Raw genomic sequence first — 23697 nt, 5'->3', positions numbered from 1 at the left:
CTAGTAAGTTAGGACCTTTGGAGCACCACAGTAGGTTACATGGACTTGATTCTCCATTTATATTTTACAACAGCATATCTCAAGTTAAGTGTTTTGGCAGTAGATGAACACCAAACTAGAGCAACATACTGAAAATTTTGATCAAGAAGAAATTTCTCTTTGGTTACCCAAGTGTAAATTCAAATAAAATTTATACTCATTATGAGAAACATCAGAGCAATTTTTAAACATACTCTGTATGTTATAAACTATTCCCACAGAAGATACTAAAGGTCAATCTAGAGGTAACTGACCTAACAGTCAATCTTCTGTGTGGTTTTTGTGTCTGTCCCTATGGGCCTATTTGGTATCATTAGTGTTAATGCAGATTTCATCCTTATTTCTGGAGTTCCACACTGGGGCTCCTTCTTAGTCCTGAAGCAGGCTGTAAGTTATTCAATATGGTAGTTTGACTAATTTTCTGTACTGGTTAGCTTTTCTAACTTCTGTTGCTTTTTAACCCTGTTGCACACAGGGATTGCAATATTGAACTAAGTACATGTTTTCTGCTTTCTGTATTGCAATGTTAAATGAACAATTTTCAAAGCTCCCAAATATGAATTATATCTTTCAGGGGGAGGGGAGAGGAAAGAGGGTTTTGCAGTCTCAGTAACACGGTGGAGCCCTTAGCAAGGAAGATTCAAATTAATAATGCTTCCTATGTGTTGTCTCTTTGCTAGGAATCTACAAGATGAGAGCAGCCAGCGGGGCTAGCAGGGAGATGGTAACTCTGTGAGATGGAAACATCCCTGCCAGTTACTCCTTGAGCAGATGCTAGAGGGGACAGAAGGAAATCCTTCACGCCCCTGGCTTACCGTGGTCAGAGCTGTACTGAGCATTGCAAATCGCTGTAGCCTGGAAGCATGAGCTTTTTTTTTTTTTCTTCCCTTTAAAAAGTTTTCAGGAAGTCTGGGGGAGGGGCAATGCTGTTTCTTTTTTGTTATAATGGGCCCCTTTGTGGAGATGGAAGAGGAGAAGAGATCTGTGTGCCTGTGGTGCACACGCTTCCCAGTGATTCTCTGGGAAACTTCCCAGGGCTCCTAAAAAGTGCTGGGCCCCTGCGGTGCGGGGCAAAGGGGAGGGGGGCTGGTCCAGGATGGAGCTGATGGTGCTGCTCAATGCTCTGGTTACTCGCCTGCTCTTTGTGTTGCACTCTCTCATCGGGGTCTGGAGAGTGACTGCTGTGAAGAAAGAACCCAAGTACTGGCTGCTGGCACTGCTCAATCTTCTCCTGTGCCTGGAGACAGGGCTCACCCTCAAGTTTAAGCAAGGCAGAGGCTACAAATGGTGAGCATATCCCGCCGGCTCCGACGGAGCCCCTCTTGCTTCTTTGCATGTACTTTGCTGCAGATGTGAGGCTGCCTTCTGCGGCTGCTGCCTGAGAGCAGTACTGCTCTCAGGCTGTGTTGCTGCCAAGCTTTCAGGGATGGTGTTTTCTCCCCTGCTGCACCTGGGGGTGGGGGGTGGAAAATTGGTAAAGCCCTGGCTAGTCCATTGCCAAATCCAGAGGGCTTTCAGGAAGGGCAGTTTGCAGCAGACCACTTGGGAGCCACTCTCTGTACAGTTCTGTGCGTACGCGTCCGTACTAACAGCTGAATAACGTGGGAAATGTAGCTGCAGGCGAGAGGTACGTGCTCTGGAGCTGCCGATCCAGCGGGCTGGGGAAGCAGGGGGCACACGCTCCCTCACACCTCTCAGCATCGCTGGGCACCTCCTAAGCAACAATATGTCAGGGACCACACGTGTGAGGTACGGAAGAGCGCTGGGGGGCCCACACGGGCCATTCCATGCAGGTGCCCTGCATCTCTTACCCCATCCTGTCATGCCCTGGTTTGCACCTCCTTCCCCAGGACCGCGTTCCCTGTCCCTGCTCCTTGCAACAGTGCTAACACCATGCCAGTGCATGAACCAAGACTCAGTGACAAATGAGCGGCAACCACTCTTGCAATACAGCTAGAGTGGCTTAAATATTTGGATTTGAGAGGCTATTCCAGAGGGGAACTTTCATGCACAAAAGGCTGCCTGAGAAATAAACAAAAAAGTTAATCATAGCAGAGTTTACCCAAGCACATGGGGTTTTACTGCGGTCATCTACAACTCATCAGCGCTCAGTCAGCCAAAACAAATGCTCTGTAAAAAAGAAGTGGTCATGTAACTAATTGTCAAGATTTCACTAGGACCTTTTATTTTTAACAACTCAAAACTGTGGGCAGGCCCTGAGACAAATCCAGGACAAAAAAAAGCCCAAGAGTATTTCAATGATGTTAAATTCCTGTCCATTGCAACCTGTGAAACTCCTTATAACAGAAGCAGTGTTGTGTGACAATTCACACAAGTGTTCCATGCTCTAAATTTGAATGTAGTAAAAGCAGCAATAAAGTCTGGGACACAGGAAAGTTTAACAGCAGCAGAGCTCCAGATGCATAGTTATGAGACAGGGGCAGAGTGAGCAGACCTGATTCGCTGGGGAGAGAAGGCAGCAGCAGAGACTTTATGAAGGAACGCTTGCTATGGCAGCTTTTGGAAAATCCAAAGAAAAATAGATACAGAAAGCGGATCCATTTTAGATTAATACATGTGCTAGAAGACTAGGCAAAATTTAACTGGAAGGAAATTTTGAAAATGGATGTGGTCCAGCACTTTAAGCAGCACAGTAAAGTACATTTATAGGTAAGAACTGTAGACAAACGGCCACCATCTCTTTGTATCTGGATAACTTTCTGCTCTGGTGGAAAACACATTCAGAACAGGCAGAATCACCTGCACTTATAGAAACAACTCCATGGACAATTCACTGATCCGGGCAACAGGCAGTCTGTGCCACAGGACTCTCTGCCTCCAAGAGCCTCATATTCTCTCCATTTCTGATTGACAGAAGACTTACTTATGACAAAGCACAAAAAATTTAAGCAGCATGTGTGAAGAAGTAGTATTATTGTGGGCCTGGCGACGTAGTATTTCCTCTAGATTGCTTCTTCTGAAAGAAAGGCAGGGTCAAAGCCCCTGAAGTCTCCTGGCCTGATCTGATATCATTAGCTCAGTATTGCTAACCTGCCAGCTGGATGGATTTTTCATGTGCTCAAGTCCTACAGGAAATACTGTAAAATATGTTAGTTCTCCCATTCAAATGAGAGGTGTGCTCTTTCCCAAAATAACCAGGCTAAAACCCATCGGAATCACCTTTTTTTTTTTTTTTTTTAAAAGAAAACAACTAAAAATCCCCATTGCCAAAACAAACACCATCCCCTCACCCCTGCAAAACAAACAAGACCCACAAACCAGGGCAATCTTATTTAGAGGGGATTGACTGAAACACTTCATAGCCAGTCATTTTCCTGAGCAGCAGGGTTTCTTCTTTTCCTCATACTTGAGCTCCACTGGAAAAGTCACGATTACAAAAATAAAGGTACATTCAGGATAGGAACAAACAATAAATGCAGTAAGATTTGGCCAAAATGTTGCTGCAGTTACATACTTATAAGCCATTTAAATTCACTGCAAAATGTGCTGGTGACAGGACAGAAGGAATCTAGCAAGTATCCTGAGTTTGACTCCACTGCCCTGTCCTGGGCCAGTACATATATAGGATGCAAAGGCTGCTGTGCATCTCAGCAGCATTGCAGACCTACCTCATCCCATCTCCAAAAGTATAGGAATTGCCAAAAAAACCCCACCCCAAACAAAACTGTTGCATGTTTAACGAGAAAACACCAGCAACCCTCACAAGAATCAGTGCTTGCAGGAGTAATGAAGCCTCTCCAGTACTTCTGAATAAGCTGAGCTCAAGCAGCTGAAGATAATAAAGCTTCACCGTCAGAAGTTATATAGAAGACTGACAGGGAGAGAAGAACTAGAGACAGAAATCCTAAAGAATTATACAATTGCCAGCATAAATGGGGAAACAAGGCCAAGACCCATTTTCATAAACCATTTTAGCCTGCACTGAAAGACCTCCTGTTGAGGAAATGCTTGTTTTAGGCAAACTGATGCTATTTCTACTTTTCCTGTGTCAATGCGCAAGAATCTGATCAACAGCCTTTATCCCAGCATCATTCAGTGAAATGACTCAATGTATTAATTCACCCTTCATGAAATCAGAAAGAACATGTTAGCTAGAGGCTTTTTTTTTTTTTTTTTTTTTTTTTAAGTACAGAGAATGCTGTGATGGAAATACAAACAGCAAAGTGCCTTTGGTTAGTTCTCAAAAAGATATTTTAAATAAACTTCCATATACAATCTTAGATGGATGTACAAATAAACATATGATTCATAATACTGACAGCATGAGGAATTCAGCAAGAATAGTAACTCTTATCTGTAGTTACCCTATTTCTTAATATTCCATATGGTAGGAGGCAGAAGCTACTTTTCAATGCAGATAATGATGGGCTATGTGGTATTTATGATGTGATATAATACCAAGCTATCTTTTATTTTCCTTCGCAGGTTTTCACCAGCAATATTTTTATATCTGATTTGCACAGTACCATCACTATGGCTACTAGAAATTCATCATGGGACTCAGGTATTTATTATGAGACAAGATGGACTAGTTTGAAATTGATGCATTATTTGATGGGTTGGATTTGGGCATGCACACAGGAGTCTGCCAGGTCTTGTTCCAATTTTCTGTTTTATACTGGTAGATCTCCCAATCCAGCTACAGCTATACTACAATGACTGTGTGTTTCCTAAGTACCAAATAATGAACCCCATTCCTAGATAAAAATGAGACCATTTATTTGTATTTGGCCAGGGAACCAAGGACCAGAAGTTTGAAAAACAGCCTTTCACCCCCAGGTTACCAGCTTGAATCTTGCTCAGGATGGTGAAAGAATTTCATTGCTTTAAAGGCCTTTGTAAATAAAGTGTGAGTTTCACAGCACTTACAGCCAGATATCACAACTCCAAGCAAGCCAAAATTGAGACAGGTATCAGTGAAGGGGGTCTTACACTCAAATTAGCTCATGTTTGCTGCAACCTAGCAGAACACTCACAGATTGCTACCACGGATAGCCAACATGGTAATTTGTCTGTTCTATCCTTTCTTTGTTCATGCTGTAAAGTAATCTGGGAGTGGGGTGTCTGGATTCCAGTTCAGGACTAAAATACATAGTAAATTTTTTAAAGGCAATTGTTCTTTTGGCAGAGGGAGTCAGGGCCAGGACAGAGCCACTTAGCCCAGCAGCCCACGCTGAGTGAATCACCTCCCTATGCAGGCTGTTTTCGAGTCCCCATAGCACTTCCACGTAGTGAAAAGGGGATTTTTTCTTCCTATCCCAGCATTTGTACACATGCAGTACCTTATATCCACAGCAGGAAAGGGACTGATAGGAACAAGAGCAACAAGCTGCAGCAGAAAATACATAAATTAGACTAAGAAGACATAGTGCCTCATTTTCTCCTTTGAAACATTGTTAGAGCCCACAGAAGCATAATCAAATATTCAAAATTGTGTTTACACTGAAAATGCCTGAGGCTTCTTCTAAATACAGCAGCAGGAATTTATTGTCTTCTTGTTTTGCCAAATCTCCTTAAACAGTCACAGACAGGTAATGTGGATATTGAGAACATTTGTCATAGTTAAATCTGGTCCAAGAAACAGGCTAATTCTGTAGTCAAAGGCAGCAGTTTATTTCCCAAAATGATGTTAGAACATGGCATACTTTGTTCTTATTGATATACTGCTACTGTGAATTAAAGAGGGAGTATATCAAGTTAACAGCTTAGTTTATACCTGGAGAGATAGGAGGGAGAGTTCTGGAAACACACAATCTAATAGATTCAAACACTATACCTCCAGAAGGGGAGCGGCCCTCCTAACAATTCATCTCAAACACAGCACCCAGACTAGTACTACTCCTCATACTGAAGCATTGCTAGGATTTTCCTTATTAAAATACTAACAGAATGGGTAATTATGCAGTCACTAGATCCACACATTTAATATATACACCATGAAAACAGTTTGTGGTCTTTAAGGCGGCAGAACTTTGATCTTTAACAGGAAACACCAACTGCTTGTGTCGGTGCTGTTATGTAAGGCACGTGCTAATATGCGGTCTCTCCTCCTGGAGACAGGGGTAACTCTGCCTCTCCGAGTACCGCAGAACTGGACATAAGTAATACCATTCATATATCAACAGTGAAATACTGACTGCGTAGAAAGTGCTGCTTTGCGGTAAAATATTTGGGGATGAAATACATGTTTGGGAGAGACTATAAAGTAAATTGAACTGTACCGAGTGAAAAAATTGCTGTCTGCAATAGAGTGGCAATAAAATTAAAACCATTTAATCCATTAAAACCCCCAAACATATATTCTCAGTAACGTGTAAGATCTCAGATAAACAAATACCTCGGTTACTTTTTGAAATGCCTGGTGCGTCACTGCCACAGAAAGCGATAACTGACCACCTTTTGCAGGGCTTACCTGCCTACCAGCGCTGTAGTCAATGTAGGCTTCCCAGTCAGAAAAAAGATAGATACTTGATAAACCTTGTAATTATTTTTAACCACCTTAACTCGAACATTTTAAGGGAATAGTGAATATTGCTGCCCATTCCCTCAGCCCCATTCTGAGGTGGGATTCTCTTACCAGCTAAACTTCTAGTGTATCACTCTCCTAAAAGCGATCTTACATCTTGCAACGTTTCTTCCCTCCCATACCATTACCTTCCTCAATTTGGAAAACAGCTTAAGCAATCTTTACTCCTTGTTTTACGTTTCAGCTTTCCTGTATGAGCAAAATGAAGCAGTCACGGTTGCTTTGAATTTCTGACATCACACGTGTTGCCATAGCAATGGCAACACTGTTTCCAGCAAGAAAGGCTGGAATGGCAGAGAGCAAGCGGGGTACCTGTTGCTTGGCAGAGGCCCCGCTCCAGGGAAGGGCTCGCCTCATCCACAGCGTACGCAGGCTGCCAGCCTCCACGCACGTTAACGGGATGCCCTAGCATTCAAGTGTCAATTTTACCATCTCAATGCCGGACCCATTGCAAAAAAATTTAGCTCATATCGATTTTATTTGGGAAGAACGGATTGTCAATAGCATGCAAATAGAAGTTTGCTGAATTAGTTCAGTGTTTCAGGGGATTCCCCACACATGGACAGGGAGCTCTCTGCAGGCCAGCACTAGGACGGTGCTATGTCATGCAACATAGTTTCTGTTTGATTAGATGTTTTATGAATCCAAGGAATGTAAGCTTCATCTCAGGGAAAAAAACAAAGGAAGTAAACCAAGCTAGAATTTATGCAAAATGTATACAATTTCTTCCTGTTTTACTTTTGCACAGTAAAAAAAAAAAACAATAAGCATTTTTGTTTAGCTATGCATGCAGTCTTGATACCTGGGAATAACTGAGCTCTAGCAGTAAAGAGGTAAACCATGGTTTTTAGCTGCCTGTGAAACTTAGTATTCAGTTTTTCCTTGTCACATTCCCACTAAGTCACTGCTTATACATAATTGGCTAGGCAAATATGCCTGGCACCAACAGTCCTATTTACTTGCATATACATGATGAAAATAAAAGGCTCTTCTCCAAACTTTCAAGCGAATCACCACCACAATCACCATTTAAAATATTCAGAGAGAAACAAACCAAAACAAGATATGACCATAGTTAAATTAAAAATCAGGAGGCTACTTAAATGATTGGCTTTGCAGATGTAGTTTTCCATTTCCTGCCAGCAGGCAGTTGAGAAGAGCTATGGAGCCAGCCCTGAGGGATGCCACTCACTCAGAGTTTGTGGAGCCTCACACTGAAATAGTAACCCCTCACTCAGCTGAGAGTAGTTTCAAAAATTTCATATAACAAACCCGCAAGAGACAGTGATAAAGCAAACTGATTTTCTTCAGGTATTCACTGCACCTTTGTGCCACTAGGGGGGAAAAAAAAAAAAAAAGCAAAGCCCCCTTGCAAGCCACATGGAAGCCATGGAATGCTTTCCTCCACCTCCCTGGTGCCAGGGGAGCTACCTGCTCCTTGTTGTTGGCACAGGGAGAGCCACAGCATCTGCTGAGCAGCGCCCATACACCTTGCTACCCACACAGTACAACTGCTGCAGGCTCCCGTTTCTCTCCTGTCCTTCAGCCACCTGATTTACTTGCTGGGAGTTCTCACAGCGTTTGGGAAGGGATCTCCCCTGTCCTTGCACATACACCAAACACAGCAGGCTGCCCTTCATGGGTCCTGCCTCAAATTTGGCAAATTCCTCCTTGAGCAACAGGCTTTAAAAGATGGACAAAAATTTCCCAAGCTCTGATGTGAATTTTAATGCAAGTTCGTGGTTCCCTTCCTCCTGCCCCTGGCAGAGCAGCCAAGGGGGGCAGAGGAGTGGGCTCAAACGCAGATTTAGTGACAAACCAAAGGCTGTCAAGGTGAATTAACCTTTCTCCCCCAGCACAAGTCAGTAATCCCTTTGCCCTACCCAGGCGACTTGTAACAAGGTAGATACTTACGTCTTAATATTCTGGGGTGGCTACCCCAGTTATGCAATATTTTTAGGTCATGGTCTCCTCAGCCTACCGTGTCACACTGCCTGTGCGGGTTACTCAGAAAGGCTGACCTTGACCTGGGGGCTGGTCTCCATAGAGTTTAGACTTCTTCTACAGGCAACAGATAAAAAGGCTTCTCCAGAGCACCAGTTAAATTTCATTTCTGAAATGTCCTCTGAACAAGCAGTTCTGTCCCTCTCCTTCGGCTGAAGGGCTAACCCAAGGATATCAGCCCCACAAGGCCGTAGCCAGGCAGAGTACCAGCCTCCCCATCTCACTGTTTCCATGCCCAGAACTTTAGACCTCCATCCTCCAAATGGAAATATCATTTTCCCCACATCTGTGTGTCAGTCTTTCATGCTCTCACACCCACTGTCCAAACAAGGCAAGCATTCAGCTCAAGAGCCTTCATCACCAATTATAAAAGCAGCAAGCACTGACTACTTTTTCCCCCCCCTAGATTTTTCAGACCATGGGAAGTTGCGCCATTTATCTATGACAAGGTCAGGCAAGAGGCAGCATTTACCCAGATACTGAGCAGTATTATCAGAGACCAAGTAAAGTATCAAAGTGGAATCTGAAATTTGCTAGAATGTGACATTTGCTGGAAAATGTTGCCTTCATATTGGCAGGCATTATGCTGAACACAGCTACTCAGTATGCACTAGAACACATTCCAATTGTTGCAGAAAATCACTCCCGGTGCAATAAAATGGTGGGGGGCCCAATGGAGAAATGCAAATCATCTGGTGTTCTCTGGCACAAATAGGACAGGATAAAAGTCTTTAATAACAGCATAGTTTGATTCTCTAATTATTCCCTTTTTATTATAAGGAAGGGAGATGTTAAGGTATTGTTACGAAGATAGATTTTAGACCCATACACCACTTGCTCCATGGCCAGCCTTGGGGGTGAAGGTAGAAGGGCGGTGCAGTGCTGCAGACCTCAGGACTCTTAACACAGTCCCACCACTGGTTTACTGCAGTTGAAGTAACAGTATGTTTAGCCAACATTCGATTTCCTGGAGCACTGACTGGAGAAAGTAAAAATACCCATTTTTCTACTCTGCAGGGCTAGGCAACAATGCACGCTCATTTTTCTTAATTATTCCCGAATCTCACCTCTCACATTATTCACAGAATGAAACAATCATATTTTTAGAGAACTTTTTCTGGATAGTAGAGATAAGAAGCAAGTATTTTGAGAGCAAGTTGGAATATAGAGACTGACCATGACCAATTTTTACCCTATTTTACTGTTTTAGCCAGGGAGAGACTGCGCAGGAAACCCAGTCGCCTTTTCAGGAGAGCTGTATGCAGATCACATTCAAAGAGTATGATCTTAACAGCACAAAGGTGTCACCGACTCTGTCGGTCTTTGAATTTCCTTCCTCTTCTAGGGTACAATCCTACATTTTCTCAGGGACCTACCAACACATCACTCTTGTCCTCATGAGAGGAATTCCTCCTTTCTGAACAAGGTGGGGGGGGGAGGGGGGAAATTACATTCAGAGTGAGCATGTACCTTTGTAAACGTCAACTGACTTTCAGAAATGAACCCTCTGCAGTTCAACCAAACAGGAGTCTTTCAGCCAGAGCGTGTCTACTCCCTGTGCAGGATGTTTATGCAGGTGTGCTGCTTTTGTTCACAACAGTACTGTGGCAATGAGCCCGGAGCAGTTCAGGTGAATGTCAGCAACCAAGACTTCAATCAATCTAGAGACAGCAGTCACGCAAGCGAGGGAACAGATCACCACATCATTCAGACGGTGGGACACCTTTTCCTATTCCTAGTAGAGATCTTACAATGTTAGAGCAATTAGAGGGGACTGTTGTGTCTGTTTGGGCAAGCTCCTCACACAATGAGTAAAATTTAAGAAAACAGAGTTTCTGAAAACCATGTTGTAAAAGTGGCCTACAGAATGCTGCATACTAACTATTGTTGGTAGGAAAAGTCTGTGTGAAGAGACTTCTACCATTCTCTTCCAAATCTCAGTAACTGACTTTGGAAAGTGTCTGGGTGATGGTTCTGCAGAGGATAATGCTCAGCTGAAAAATGAGAACAGGAGGAGCAGTACACAGAGAAAAACTTGCTCTTCATTACCCAAGTTTGTATTAGCTGGCCTTTTTCAAATTATGCCTACCACATAGAAATGATTTGCTCTAATGCAATGCGAAAGAGGACAAAAGCAGGCTCAAGGATGAATGCCATCTCTGAAGGTAGCTATGTCAGTCTCCTGAAGTTACAGTATGTCATTGTTGTTGTCTTTTAAACAGGCTAAAGTCTTTGTGAAACAGCTCTCCACGATCTGTGAGACTGTGTGGACACTGGCCCTTCACCAGACTTTTCTACTGCTGCTAGTAGTTGGGAGATGGCTTCTCCCCATTGGGGTTGAAATCACCCGGGATCAATTGTCTCAGCTGCTGCTCATGTTTGTGGGAACAGCAGCAGATATACTTGAATTTGCTAGTGAAACCTTGGACATTGAAGATGTTCGGTAAGGACTATGTGCTGACATAACTAATTTGCATAGTGCAAGATATTTGTTTTGCTTGAAGATTTGTTCATGCACTCTGCGGTGTTCAGACTAGTAGAACTGTATTTCCCACAGGTAACAGAAGGCTACATCCAAGGGCTCTGCTCTTCTACTCTCACTTGTCTCTCTGTAACAGACCTAACAGTCCTATGGGCTTTGTTAGGGATAACTCATCTGTTGCCAGCAGAGAAGCATGTCCCATCCGATCACAATAAAAGGGTACAAAGAGCCAAACAACTAGCATAACTGCCCTGCAGGGTCAGTTCTTACAGCTACAGGACCTGAAACACTGGATACACAGTGAGCCTCTTTCAGGTTAATGAATTGTTTTAAATGGCCAAGGAAGCAACTAGAGTTTGCTTTAGTGATTCATTATCCAAGTTGCTTCTGTGGTTATCTCGTATGTACTTACTTCATGGTAGAATGACAAAGTGTTCAAAGATAAGAAAGGGAATGGTGTAGTCTGGTGTGAATTTTCAGTGTTGTGATCTCTCCCAGAGAAAGTAAGCCCATCTCCCCCTCACAGCGCTGAGAGATGAGCTATGAATATCCGTCATAAAGAGAAAGAATCACAGAAGATATTCATCCTCTTACAGACACACTTTTTTTTTTTTTAATATCAAAGAAAAGGTTTTACAGCAGGAAAAGTGGTCCTTCCCACTTGGCAGAGAAGCTTCAGGCTTGCAAGGAATGCGTAATCACTACAAGGCTAAAGTTATCTCCTCTTTGAGCCACAGAGTCTATTTCTATATGCTTATCATTATAACGTTAACATCAGATATTTAGTGTAATTACACAGCTGGAACACGTGGCCTGAACAGCAAAAATTCTGTACCAAGAGGTGCTTCTGTTTTCCTTAGTCTTACATCTCAAGAGCATGCATTAATCACTGTTTTGCTCAATCACCCTTTAAATGACATTCCAAATACTACAGGAAACATTTTGGTTATCACATAAGGAAATTGCATCTTCATTGTTATCACTTTTTCCCCCCTCCCATAGGAAGAATTATGCTCTCATAAATGCAATTCTTGCTGTATGGACCTGGAGTATGTTACAGTTTCCGCTTGATCTTGCAGGTTAGTACTTGCATATAAACAAGAAAAGAGAACAAATGCTTTAAGTTTTTGCTGGCATGTCTTGTGGCTGCACACACGCTACAGGCTATACCAAGGACTTCTGGTGGAGAGCAATTCATATGACAATGATTGTTTTTGAAGAAAGTCTGTTGTGGTTTCTTTTGAGGAAACATTGTTTCTGGCTAACCTCTAATCTCCCTGATAAAACTATTTGCTTCCAGGAAAAAAATGGAATTGCAGTATTGTATTGAAGCATCTGCTGTAGTTGCCCAGTACTGCCTTAAACTTCACTCTGCGAGCTCTCCAGTTAGATCTGGTCTTGGATTATATTCTGGGTCCAATCTGGGTAGGTTATAGATACTATGGAGACACAGGCTCTGTCATTAGCCACAGGGAATGGCACAGCCAAGAGCACAGAAGAGGTTATTACAGGAAAAATTACTTAGTCACAGGGAACCTAAAGGACCATATAATGCTGGGACTGTATACCCTTACCTTAAACTAAAAGACCCAACATTCAGCCAGTTCAGGCTTGTATTTGTCCCTAGGCAGAAAGAACTTCTCTATGGCCAAGAAGAATGATGAAAGTTGCTTCCATCATCATCTGTTCCAACCATTTTGGCCTCCAATCACTACAAGTTTGCAACTCAACTATACCAGTCCAAAGATACATTATGCTCACCAGAATCTTATATAAAATTGATGACTAGGTTGACACACTGAATAAAATAATAAATGAATAAAATAATGAATAATGAATCCAGGAATTTTTCATTACCCTTTCTTCATGGACAGCGCTAGGCTTTGTTTTCAGCACTGAAGTTATGAAAATATTTCAGCATTTCAGCTCAGCAGCTCACCTCCTGAAAAAAACTGATGCAACCACATTTCAGATTTATCACAGCTAAAATTCCTGTTACTGTTAAAATATATTCTGTTAAAGATGCACAACACTCAGGTTTAAAAAAAAAAAAACCAACAAAAAACCAAACCAAAACTAAAAAGCCATCAACAATCTCCTCCTCCCCCCATACACATCACCACCCCCCAAACAGGCTTAAACAATCACAGCATTAGTTTAAATGAAGTAACCTGTTGTAGTGTGCCTTTTTTCTCTGGCTATTCCTTTTCTGCTTATTTAATTACATCTACCAGTTAAAAAATAAGTTCTTGAATACACATTGCCCTGAAATTTACTATGCAGTTGCACAGATAGTACTTTCTATTCAAGCATCATACTGTTTACTCACCTATCAAACATGATGTAAAATAGAACATTTTAGGCACTTATTATTGGACTACAGCAATGCAGTTAGGACTATTAAACAGCAATGGCACAAAAGTGTATTAAAAAAAATTAGCTGCTGCTGAAGCTTTGCCTAATGGATTCAGCAAATTTCTAAATTCTACAACTCATTTTTCACTCAAGTCTCATCTTTTTTTTTCCCCAGCATTGACTCTATTGAATTCTTTTGATAAGCTGAAACGTTTGGTCGTCACTGCATCACAAGTAGCTATGTTTTTTAAACTAATGAAATCCCACTGCCTGAAAGACAGGTTAGTTAAGCTACATGTATTTTCATAAAAGACACAGCCATATTGACTGCACACAAACCCTTCTGATGATCCTTCTCCAGACACCATGCCACAAAGAGCATTCTAGCCCACCACCACTTTTGTAGCCAAGGGGAACACATCCATGCACGTTCCAACAGTTGCATGCAATTTCATACCCAGAAGGCTAAGAACAAGTACCTGGGGCTCAGGTCTCATCTGGCAAGCAGCGACTGCAGTTTCTTCCTATCCATAATCCTCTATATTGTCCCACACTGACATGACTTATTCTTACTATGGCACTTGAAAAAGGCAATGGCTATCTGGTGAATCTTTTAACAGCAAGGTCTTAGCCTGGAACAAATCAAAGTGCTACAGCTCAGGCTGTTCCCATTCAGCATATAGGTGGGGTTTTTTTTCTCCTTAAAGCTACATATTAGCCTAGCATGTTGATTTAACAGAAAAGTGTTTGGGCAAGTCATTGCAGAAAGATTAAGTGATCCGCTTCTTGTTTTGAAAGTGTATAAATACTGATAACTTTGTAGGATGGAAAAGGAGAAGTGGGTTTTGGTCCTATTTGGCAGACCACGTAAGTGCTTACTTAACATGAGCTTAGTGTGTTTTGCTGAAACAGATCTCAGAAATACGATCTGCTTGATATTGAATTGTTCACAGTTGAGTGCATTTATAATCCAGGGTACCCTGGATTGTAACTGCCCTTTAGGCCAATCCTGGCTCAATTTTAGAGTTGTTTTAATATAACTGTGTTTTCTTTCCAGTACAGCATATTGGCTGCAAACCAACTGCGTCAACTAGGCGGATCCCCAGCCTGCTGCTGTGCAGGTACAGCGCCGAACTGTGGAACATTGGGGTCAGCCTTTTCATACAGGATGGTCCCTTCTTCATTGTGCGTTCAATCCTGATGGGCCACTTCAGAATATTCAATCAGATGCTGGTGTTTTTTACAGCTAAGAATATCTTAGTTGTGACTCTGCAATTGTATCGTTTGGCAGTGATAACCTTAGACTTTCGTGCTACCATTCTGCAGAAGAGCAGGAAAGGAGAAGTCAGCTGTTGTCCATGTGAGCCTTATGAAGCCAGTACTCATGCTACCGCTGACCAAGATACCGAAATGAAAGAGTTCGTTACTTTTCCTCCAAAAGAGGAATCCTAAGCTCCATAAGATCAGTGAGCCATTACTGACTTGAAAGAGGTTGCACTTCCCACAGCTTCTTCTTCAGAGCTTAGCCTGTTTCTGTGATCAAGCACACCTTGAGTGAGTGCCTAAGTATCTCTTCTGCCAAGAGATCAAGAATTTCTTCTAAATTGTAGGAGAAACTTCTGAAGCAAAGTCATGGAAATGGGACGTTTTTGTATCCACTTGTATGCTGGGTTTTGACTAGTTCCCTATTATAGTATCCACAGGGATTTTGTAGCCATAGTTTGTAGTAGCAAGAAAGGTTTGGCACTCTAACAAAGTTGGTTATTACCTTTGGTGATACTGTGCTAACATATGTACTCACATGTATTCATATAGAAGGACAAGCCTATCCATTATGGGAAGTACAGAAGCATTTAGCTTTACTTGAATGGTCAGGCTATAACTAGAGTGTGATGAACGATATGTCCACTGTATATGGGAGCAACTTCAGCAGTGACAACTGTGCAGACATACACGTGAAGGGGAATGACAGATTTCTACTGTTACTGTGACATCTAAACATTTTTCATTCAAGAAATTTAAGAAAATCTTGTTCAAATGTTACCTCATCCTTGGATGGATTCTGTTAAAAAACTATGCAACACCATGAAACTGCATAAACAAAACTGTCTCTTGGGACCTGCATTGTCTCAATAACTTAAACTTACAAATGAAAACAAACAAACCAAAAAAAAAAAAGCAGACCCACAGATCATTAGAAGACAACTGCATTTGTCACAGGCATTTTCTACAGAGGTGCTTGCCTTTCTATTTCTACCAGTTAGAACACAAAAAACCCCACCCCAAAATATTTGTAAAGACTTCCCCCCCCCCCGGTTTCCCTGTGCTTGCAGTTGGGACAAGTTTTTAAAAATGTCTCAATTTTATATTATTTTTAGAAGTGGCCTAAGACATACAATCTAACTAGAAAGAAAATGGTACTGCTGAAGTTTGACAAGACAATGTAGACAGAAAGATTCAGGCTTGTGCTTCACATTTTATAAAGCACCACAAGGTCCCATGAAATAACTTGAGAAATTATCTGGTCTGTTGAGTGTCAAGATCCACTTTTAAGAAAAGGCTAATAATTATTCATTCACTACTTTGACATTTGGAGAGAACAACATCGGGCCTGATTAATTTCTCCCAAGAACAGACTTTATATCAGTGTAAGACCATTGACTTTGCTGAGCTTAGATTACAGAAGCTGAAAGTAAGATAAGTCATTTTTGAAAGTCTGCCTAAAAATTGTATTCTCACAGAAAGTGGCAGGTACTTTTACAAATGTCTGCATCCATTCTAAAACAGTGCAGAAAAGCATATATAAGAAAATCTAGCAAATATAAAGTGACCTAATTAAGGTAACTTCCCTTATTAAGAATTCCCAGTTAAACCTTATTTCCTAAAGCCTCCACTATCTAAAGACAGAATCTGGTCTGGAAGTGCATGAAAGTGTTTTTACCACCACTGCAGCGGTCACATGATTATTTATCCACACCTTGATAAGCAGTGACATGTTTATTTTTTGAAAGATTAGCCTATTTAAAAATCCCAACCCCCAAACATGTGAACCTGTGTTTATACTTGTGAGCCATTACTGTTCCATGCAGGATCAGACCCTTCCATTATGAAAGAAGAAAATGCACAGCCATAAAGAAGGAAGGAAGTCCTATATACTTCATAGCCATTTCCAACATTTATGCTTTAATAATAATGTGCAACACCTCCTGCTTTTCTTATTTTGGGCCTTTTTCCAGCAGAAATTAAAAAAAGCCAATCATCATTTGCCATGGCATTGTGAGGTAGACATATGGAGAGTGAAATGCAGCTTCATTTGAGATTTTAATTCAAGTCTAGAAGTAAAAAGCAAGAGGGCTGCTGCTGACCAGCTGCACTATCTAAAACCTTTCACACTAGGGTGAATTTAGAATCAGTTGGTAGAACTGCAACACATCTCTTCCTTGTTGATGCAAGCCAGGACTACTGACATTCATTTTGAGTTTACCACCTGCTGCTATAGTAATTATCCTGTTAAAAGGATCCTTGCTAATTAATTTGGAGTGTACTGAGCTTGCTAGAACATCATTCTAAATTCATCAGCACAAAAATTGCAGGACGTACTTTTTTAAACTTGCTGTCTATTTAAAGGGCTTAGTTCAGCAACAAACTGCCTACAAGGCTCAGCCTGCAGCAAATGCAAGATCCCCTGGGGTCAGCAATACAGTTACTAGTTACAGCAGAAATATTTGAGAAAGAACTATAATTCCTGGTCTTCAGGCTGTTCCATTTTAAAGCTTCTAATCAGATTTACTGTGAGAAGAACTCATTCCAATGCTAGTTTTTACTACTAGATCCCATCCCTGTTCACTCACAGACAAAACAGGCTAGATCCTCCCTCACGCTTGCGATAGAATAGATTTGAATTTCCCTTTTCCCCCTAACTATAAGGGGCAATAAACACATCACATAAAAATAAAAGAAAACCCAAAGCACTTAAATGGTGGGTAGTCCACCTCCCCACCTGTGTGTGGAGGGGAATCACAGATGCCAGGTAGCAGCAGGAATGACATGCAGTCTCCTCTGCTTCACTGAGAAGCCTGGAAACAGCAGTTAAGAAGTCTAGCAGCTTGTATGTTTGGTCACAGCAGCAAAGCCCAGCTGCAAGCCCTCCTCGCCTTCCTCTTGCAAGTATCTCCAGAGGAAGGACCACAATGCTGTTTATCCAACAGGCCGTTTGGGTCTGCTGAGTCTGCAACTGGGTGATGGGAACCATTGTGCCATCCTGCAACCTTCCAGAGCTTTACACTAAGCAAGTGGTAGAATGCATTTTCTTGAAGATCTGCAAGCATCTGTGGCTTATCTGAAGAACAACTGATGTCATGCTTGCTATTCAGGAAAAGACACAATAAACTTTCAAACGTGGAAAATTCAAGCCTTCAAAATGGAAGGATTTCAGAACATTTATCTTAACCATTATTTACTCACGACCGGAGAATTGCATTACTAAATCTCTTCTGCAAATAGATATCTAGCCATTTACTGTTGTTTTTTTCTGATTGTTCCTGCCTTATCCTTTTAGATTATTCCATATTAAACCTCATTAAAATGTTTTACCACTTGTCTTTTCCTGAGCTAAATTATGTTCCTCCTTTCCTTTGGACATTGGCTCAAATAAGATCATAGCCCTGAGCCTGGAAAAAAACACCAAACCCCAAACCAACAACCACCATGCTTTTATTGCATTCCTGTTGGTATTTGTACTGTACTGTGTTCTCTGGGACCACGTGGAAATGGAAGAAAATGTGCAATTACTTTTAAAAAATTCCAACTGTATTTTGCAAATAAAAGGCAGTTACCTCGGGCATAGCTGCCCATTTATTATCTGAGAGCTGACTGTTATATCTTCCATTAATTACATCTTCCACATGCTGCTTTTCCTTTCCATCCTTCGTAAGTTAATTACTTAGGCCAGATTCTGACTGCAGCCATTGCTTTGAAAGCCCACAGCAACTGCAGTAAATTCTGCTCTATTCTGCTCAGGTTCTTTTTTTATTCAGAACAACCCTTTCCTCCAAGTATGCAAGTCACAGCGTAATCCCAGAGAGGATGCTTTTATTATCTGCACACAGGATGCATTTTACAGATGCACACAAATACATATATGCATTTAGATACCTATACACACCTGGCAATGCCTAATACATACAGGTTTTATTTCTGTTATGGTGCGTGAGATTGCTGATGAAAACGCTCTGCAGATGTCTGTAAAACACTTACAGAAATACCTAAATATTACAAATATCTTAAAGCATAGGGCTCGACATACTAAGCATATGATACTTTCTGAACAATATACTGATTTGTAAAAAAAAAACAAACAAAAAAAACCAAAAAAATCAACCCATAAGTTATGCAAGTTCCCTGGAATATATTCTTTCCATGCAGGTTTCCTCAGTTGAATGAAATCTACCCAATCATTATTTCCTCCTCAAAGATAAAGTTTTCGAAAAGAGCATTAGAAGAGAGCGCTAGCATCTACAACTGCACAAAGCTGTTTCTCTGTTTCTGGGTCAACAGAAAATAGATAAACCTTGAAATTTCCAGGTTGGAGAGTCCTTGGCCCTCTAGTCTTTGGGTTCAATTCTCCATCTTTTTCCACACTGTTGTGTGAGTAAAGAAGCCTTTCCTTCCTTGGGAGAGGATGGAAAACAGATCATCCCTAATCTGTAATGGCGAGGCAATAAAAAGGGGTCACAATGGCAGAAGTAGCAGAGATGTTTGCCCAAGATTGGTCATTGCACCAGCAGGGAATACAGTGATACAGACCCCTAATGGAATAGATACTAATGGATGTTCTGAAAACCTTCCCTGGCCCTTCAAAGCTGGCACAATAAGAGTTCTCGTCAGCCAGCTCCACTCCAGTGACCTTCAACAAGCTACTAATACAGCTATTCCAGTGGTCCTAAATGTCTTGCAGCTAACCCTAAAAACTTCTATGAAAGTGTTTCCTAATTTAGGCTCATTTGGGTCCTGTCTTTTCCCTTTAGATTGGGTTAAAGGAGCAGGAGGGAAAGTGATGTAACAAGAAAATCAATTTATCAACCTAAACTCTTACCTCATTTGCTACATACTGCTGTTGTTTCCTCATCTACATGTCTGGCTGCTTTCTAGGCTCACCTTCCAAATCTCAGTACGCAGACAAAAGACACTAAACATAGAACTTCCACTGCTGCCTGCGAAAGTCTCCACAAAAGCAGATGAGAATTCAGGCCAAAGATTAAGAGCAGCCAAACCTATTCCTTCCTGTTAAAGATGGAAGGTATCTACAGCTGCCAAAGAGTTTCCTCCTTTTGTTTGTAGCCTACTACAGAGAGAAGGTTTTCCTGAGCAGCCTTTCTGTGAAGGACTAGCTTATTGAAAGAGCAGCATCATTTCCTACAGCCCTATGGATTACTATCTCCTTCAAACAGTCTTAAGGTCATACAGTTTGAAATGAGGCTGTCAGACTGTAGGTAAAAAATAGGGTAGCTGAAGGGCAGCACAATGTAAAAGTGATGCCCTAAACCAGCATTTTTAATTTTGGGGGGGGTGGGAAAGGCCTCCAAGCCAAGTAAAGCAGGCCTGCATGGGTATCATCTGTAATAGCAGTTTGGAAGATCCGAACTGAAAATTGCTCTAAAAATCTTCAATCCCCTAATACGTGTGAACTAATAGCATCCTGGAATAATCATACAAAATGGATATAATCATAGCTAACACCTAGACCTCACAGAAGACTCCGGAATAGCTTTAGAATAGATTTACAGTGTAAAAACTGGTTGAGTGCTGCTGTTCTTTCATTTTATATTATTCTGAATAAACTGATGTTTCACATTTGAGAAGCATGTTGGGCTTAATTTTATCCAACATCCTGCCTGAATGCTTCACGATTTCAGTCCCTTGATAGAATTCACAAAAAGCTTGTCTTTCACAACAAACTTGGTAGAAGCCTTGTTGGAGCATCTTTCAGGATTGCAAGAGACAATAGTATGTTCAGCAACCACAGTACATGAAGCCAGACAGCTCTCAGACACTATGACTCATTGTAGGCCTAATCCAGCTTTCAGTAAGCATTCACAATACTACTGCTGAAGATCATTACTACATCTATAGTATTACTAGAGAAACATAAACAGGACTCATTTTCTCATGCGACCAATTCTAATGTTTTAAGAAGCACCTTCCAAAGAGGTTTATCACAACTGCAAAACTTGAATACTCTCTTTTACTCATTAGAGGTCAGTTCTGCAAAGTAATTAGCCTTCTCCCCAAGTGAGGGGGAAGGGGACAACTCTCTCTTCTTTCCTTCCCCTTTCTCCTTCCAGATTTCATGTTGAGGTAAAATCTAGTTGTCCTGACCCGATAACAAACCAATATTGAATCAAATATTCTTCCTTGTGAGCTGCATATAAAGTTTAACTTAAAATTTAAGCTCCATTGTGGCAGAAAAAGAAAAGACTATTTTGTGATCTAATCCAAGGAATACTAATTCATTAAAAAAAAAAAAAAATCCTCTTACATGCGGAAAAAGGAGAGAATGCATAAGTAAGAGTTGCCACAGGGGTAGCCTGAAGCCATATGCCAGCAAGTTACTCTGCTTGTATATTATGAGAATTTTTATCCATCTAATCAATAAGAAATGAGTAGTTACTATGGCAATTTCTACACTACAAGGTACTTGTGCTGCAGTAGAGTATGTTCCAGAAGGACAAATACACTTACCACTCTGTTATGTAAATTTTTGCACCTTTTACAGTGTTGCAGTACAGCATGTAGGCTTGAGAAAGGTGAGAAGAATAGACCAAGTCAAAAGATAGCAGTGGTTATAAAAGACTGTTTGGGAATTCTTAAGTGACTAATAGATGCCAGGTTAGAGTAATCCACAAACATTCAAACACATCAAACAGTGATTTTGCAGATCTTTAACTTGAAATCAGATATAATAAAACTAAGATTTCACTACTGTATTTTCCTTTATCTTCCTCAAAATTTAAACTGATGGGACTAGAGTCTAGTCTCTCTTATAACACCATCAATTCATACTAATATTGATTTCAAAGGATAGCAATACACTCTGCAGTAGCCAGGGTTGATTACAATGGATGTATTCCCTTACAGTACAATACTCCATAACCCTGTAGGGACTGCTGACACTTACACATACAGAGAATAAGGATAAAGTTTCACGCTCAAGATGCAGAATACTACGAAAAAAAGAGTGCAAGTTTTTTTTTTTTTTAAAGGTTTGAAAAAGGTTTATCATCTTTATGAAATACACAGAGAAAGTACACATGCCTTCTATAAAATCTTTATTCCAATTCCATCACATGGTATTTTGGAGTATTTACTTTTTTTCCCCTACACTTTTTAAAAAAATATTATCATTTTTCAGATATTAGAACAAACAGGAAGGGATAAATGCTGAAGAGAAACCTAAACACTAAGGAGAAACCAGAAGCAGGCAGTTGTCTTAGAGATGTCTGACAAGGGAGAGATATCATGGCTGCATACAGAGACAAATTAAGACTCACCACAACTGCTGAAGATGGACCAACGATTGTAGCACAAACCTGTGAAGAAGATGGTCAGGAGAGAAGCCTAGATAAACTAGAAATTGGGCAACTTTAGATGAGAGAAACAGGCATGCAGAAACGCAGGGGCCTAAGGACACTTTAAAACCTCCATTAACCTCTACTAGAATCCATATACAAGTAACACATGGCAAAGTTACAAGTGTGTCCACTTTTAACAAATATATGCACCTAACTGAGGTCCAGATTTTGATGCCTTTATTGAAATGATCAGCGCCGAAAACTGAAAGCTAGTATGACTAAAGGTACTGGGTACTTTTCCACAGGATTCAGATACAATTGTATTTTTACTCATAAAATACTGACTGTGAAGTAACATTATAAAGAAACACTAATTCCAACATCAGAAGGTTCTGGACTTCACTGTAGTAGCAAAGACATGGCCCCAGAAAACTCAGAGGTAAAAAATAACTAGAAGAAGCAATACGTATAACCTACAATAAGTATGCAAGTTCAAAAGCGATCTTTGAAGTGGGATGATCACTTTGAAATTTGAGAAGAATGAAAGAGAGAACTTGTATCAAAAGACTATACACTTAAGCAAATCTTTTGAAGGCTGGAAAGTTAAGTGATAGTTGTATATCACAGTCCAAGCAAAGGCTGAGTTAACATGTAAACATGCAAACAGAAATCCAAAGCTCTAACATTGCACAAAGGAAACACTCTTAAAATAGGAAGGCTGCTTAGCAAGCTTACCCTACACATGCTGTTATAAAGAAGCAGACTAAGAGCCTGGGCTGCTCCTGGAGAAGACATTCAACTTTCACACTCTGCCTGTGGCCTATGTACCACAGTAGCCAACCTTTAAGACTGAGTCTGTCTGGATACAATTTTCTAGGACTCTCAAAAGAACACACAATTGCACAAGAAGGGAGTTTAAACAGGCTTTTTAGTTTCTCTCAAGTGTGTTATTTCAACAGTACTTCCATTAGATTATTTCAAGTCCATTTCCTTATTAAAAAAGACCAGCTACATAATTTTTTCCACTGCAGAAAGAAAGAGGGAATGAAACACAAGGAGTAGACTGTGAAACAGTCAACAGAAACAGTCAACATCATAAAACTAGACTTGGAAAAGGCTTTATTCTCACCTCTTGGAGGTTTACTGGGGTCCTTAATGCCACAGAGCACTACCTTAGAAAATACCACATAACGCAGTTTCCAATAACATAGTTCAGAAGTTACAATCTTTCCCTTCACTTCATCAGCTGGGTATAAGAAATAATATCCTTTTAAAATGAACGAGAACAGAGAAGGGAAGATTTTTACAGCATTGTTTCCCTAACAGAACTGTTTCTTCCAGAAAAGCGTTAAGGCAGTACACTTGTGTTTTAAAGGTCTGTTTCTGTAGATGGGATAGCCAACATCAAGACTCTTAGTTTGAATCAAGTGAACTGAGCAAATCCAATACCTCCTTTAAGAAATCTTCAGCTGATCACATTTTAATTTGCACCAAATGTTTCTGTGTCTACCTCCATACAACTCATCCTGGACAGAACTTACAGCAAGTCATCCTATTACCTAGTTCTGCAGTCAAGGTTCTCTTTAAAGCACTGAAAGTGGAAGAAAATGTGGCCTGTAAGGAAACACAACAGGAACTGACTATGCATCTAAGCTAGTTCTCAAAGTGGCTTTTCTATGGAAATGTTTCCAATAATGAAC

The 23697-nt window shown here is 40.8% G+C and overlaps 1 protein-coding gene across 1 annotated transcript; it reads left to right on the top strand.

Annotated features, from left to right (window-relative positions):
- Positions 1 to 967: 967 nt before the first annotated feature.
- Positions 968 to 18284, top strand: TMEM26 (transmembrane protein 26). The gene is made up of 6 exons (XM_010299670.2): positions 968 to 1326; positions 4486 to 4564; positions 10191 to 10304; positions 10813 to 11033; positions 12075 to 12151; positions 14485 to 18284. The coding sequence occupies exons 1-6, from the start codon at positions 1136 to 1138 to the stop codon at positions 14877 to 14879; spliced, it is 1077 nt and encodes a 358-aa protein (XP_010297972.1). The 5' UTR covers positions 968 to 1135; the 3' UTR covers positions 14880 to 18284.
- The last annotated feature ends 5413 nt before the right edge of the window (positions 18285 to 23697 follow it).

The sequence above is a fragment of the Balearica regulorum genome, chromosome 7 (genome assembly GCF_011004875.1).
Source record: "Balearica regulorum gibbericeps isolate bBalReg1 chromosome 7, bBalReg1.pri, whole genome shotgun sequence".
Lineage (NCBI taxonomy): Eukaryota > Metazoa > Chordata > Aves > Gruiformes > Gruidae > Balearica > Balearica regulorum.
Note: the sequence above shows the minus strand (reverse complement) of the source record. Positions and strands in the feature narration are given on the sequence as shown.

Coding starts and splice junctions, on each gene's coding strand:
- TMEM26 (XM_010299670.2), top strand. CDS start 1,136: ATGGAGCTGATGGTGCTGCTCAATGCTCTGGTTACTCGCCTGCTCTTT. Junction 10,305..10,812: donor ATCACCACATCATTCAGACG/GTGGGACACCTT, acceptor TCTTTTAAACAG/GCTAAAGTCTTTGTGAAACA. Junction 11,034..12,074: donor TTGGACATTGAAGATGTTCG/GTAAGGACTATG, acceptor CCCCTCCCATAG/GAAGAATTATGCTCTCATAA.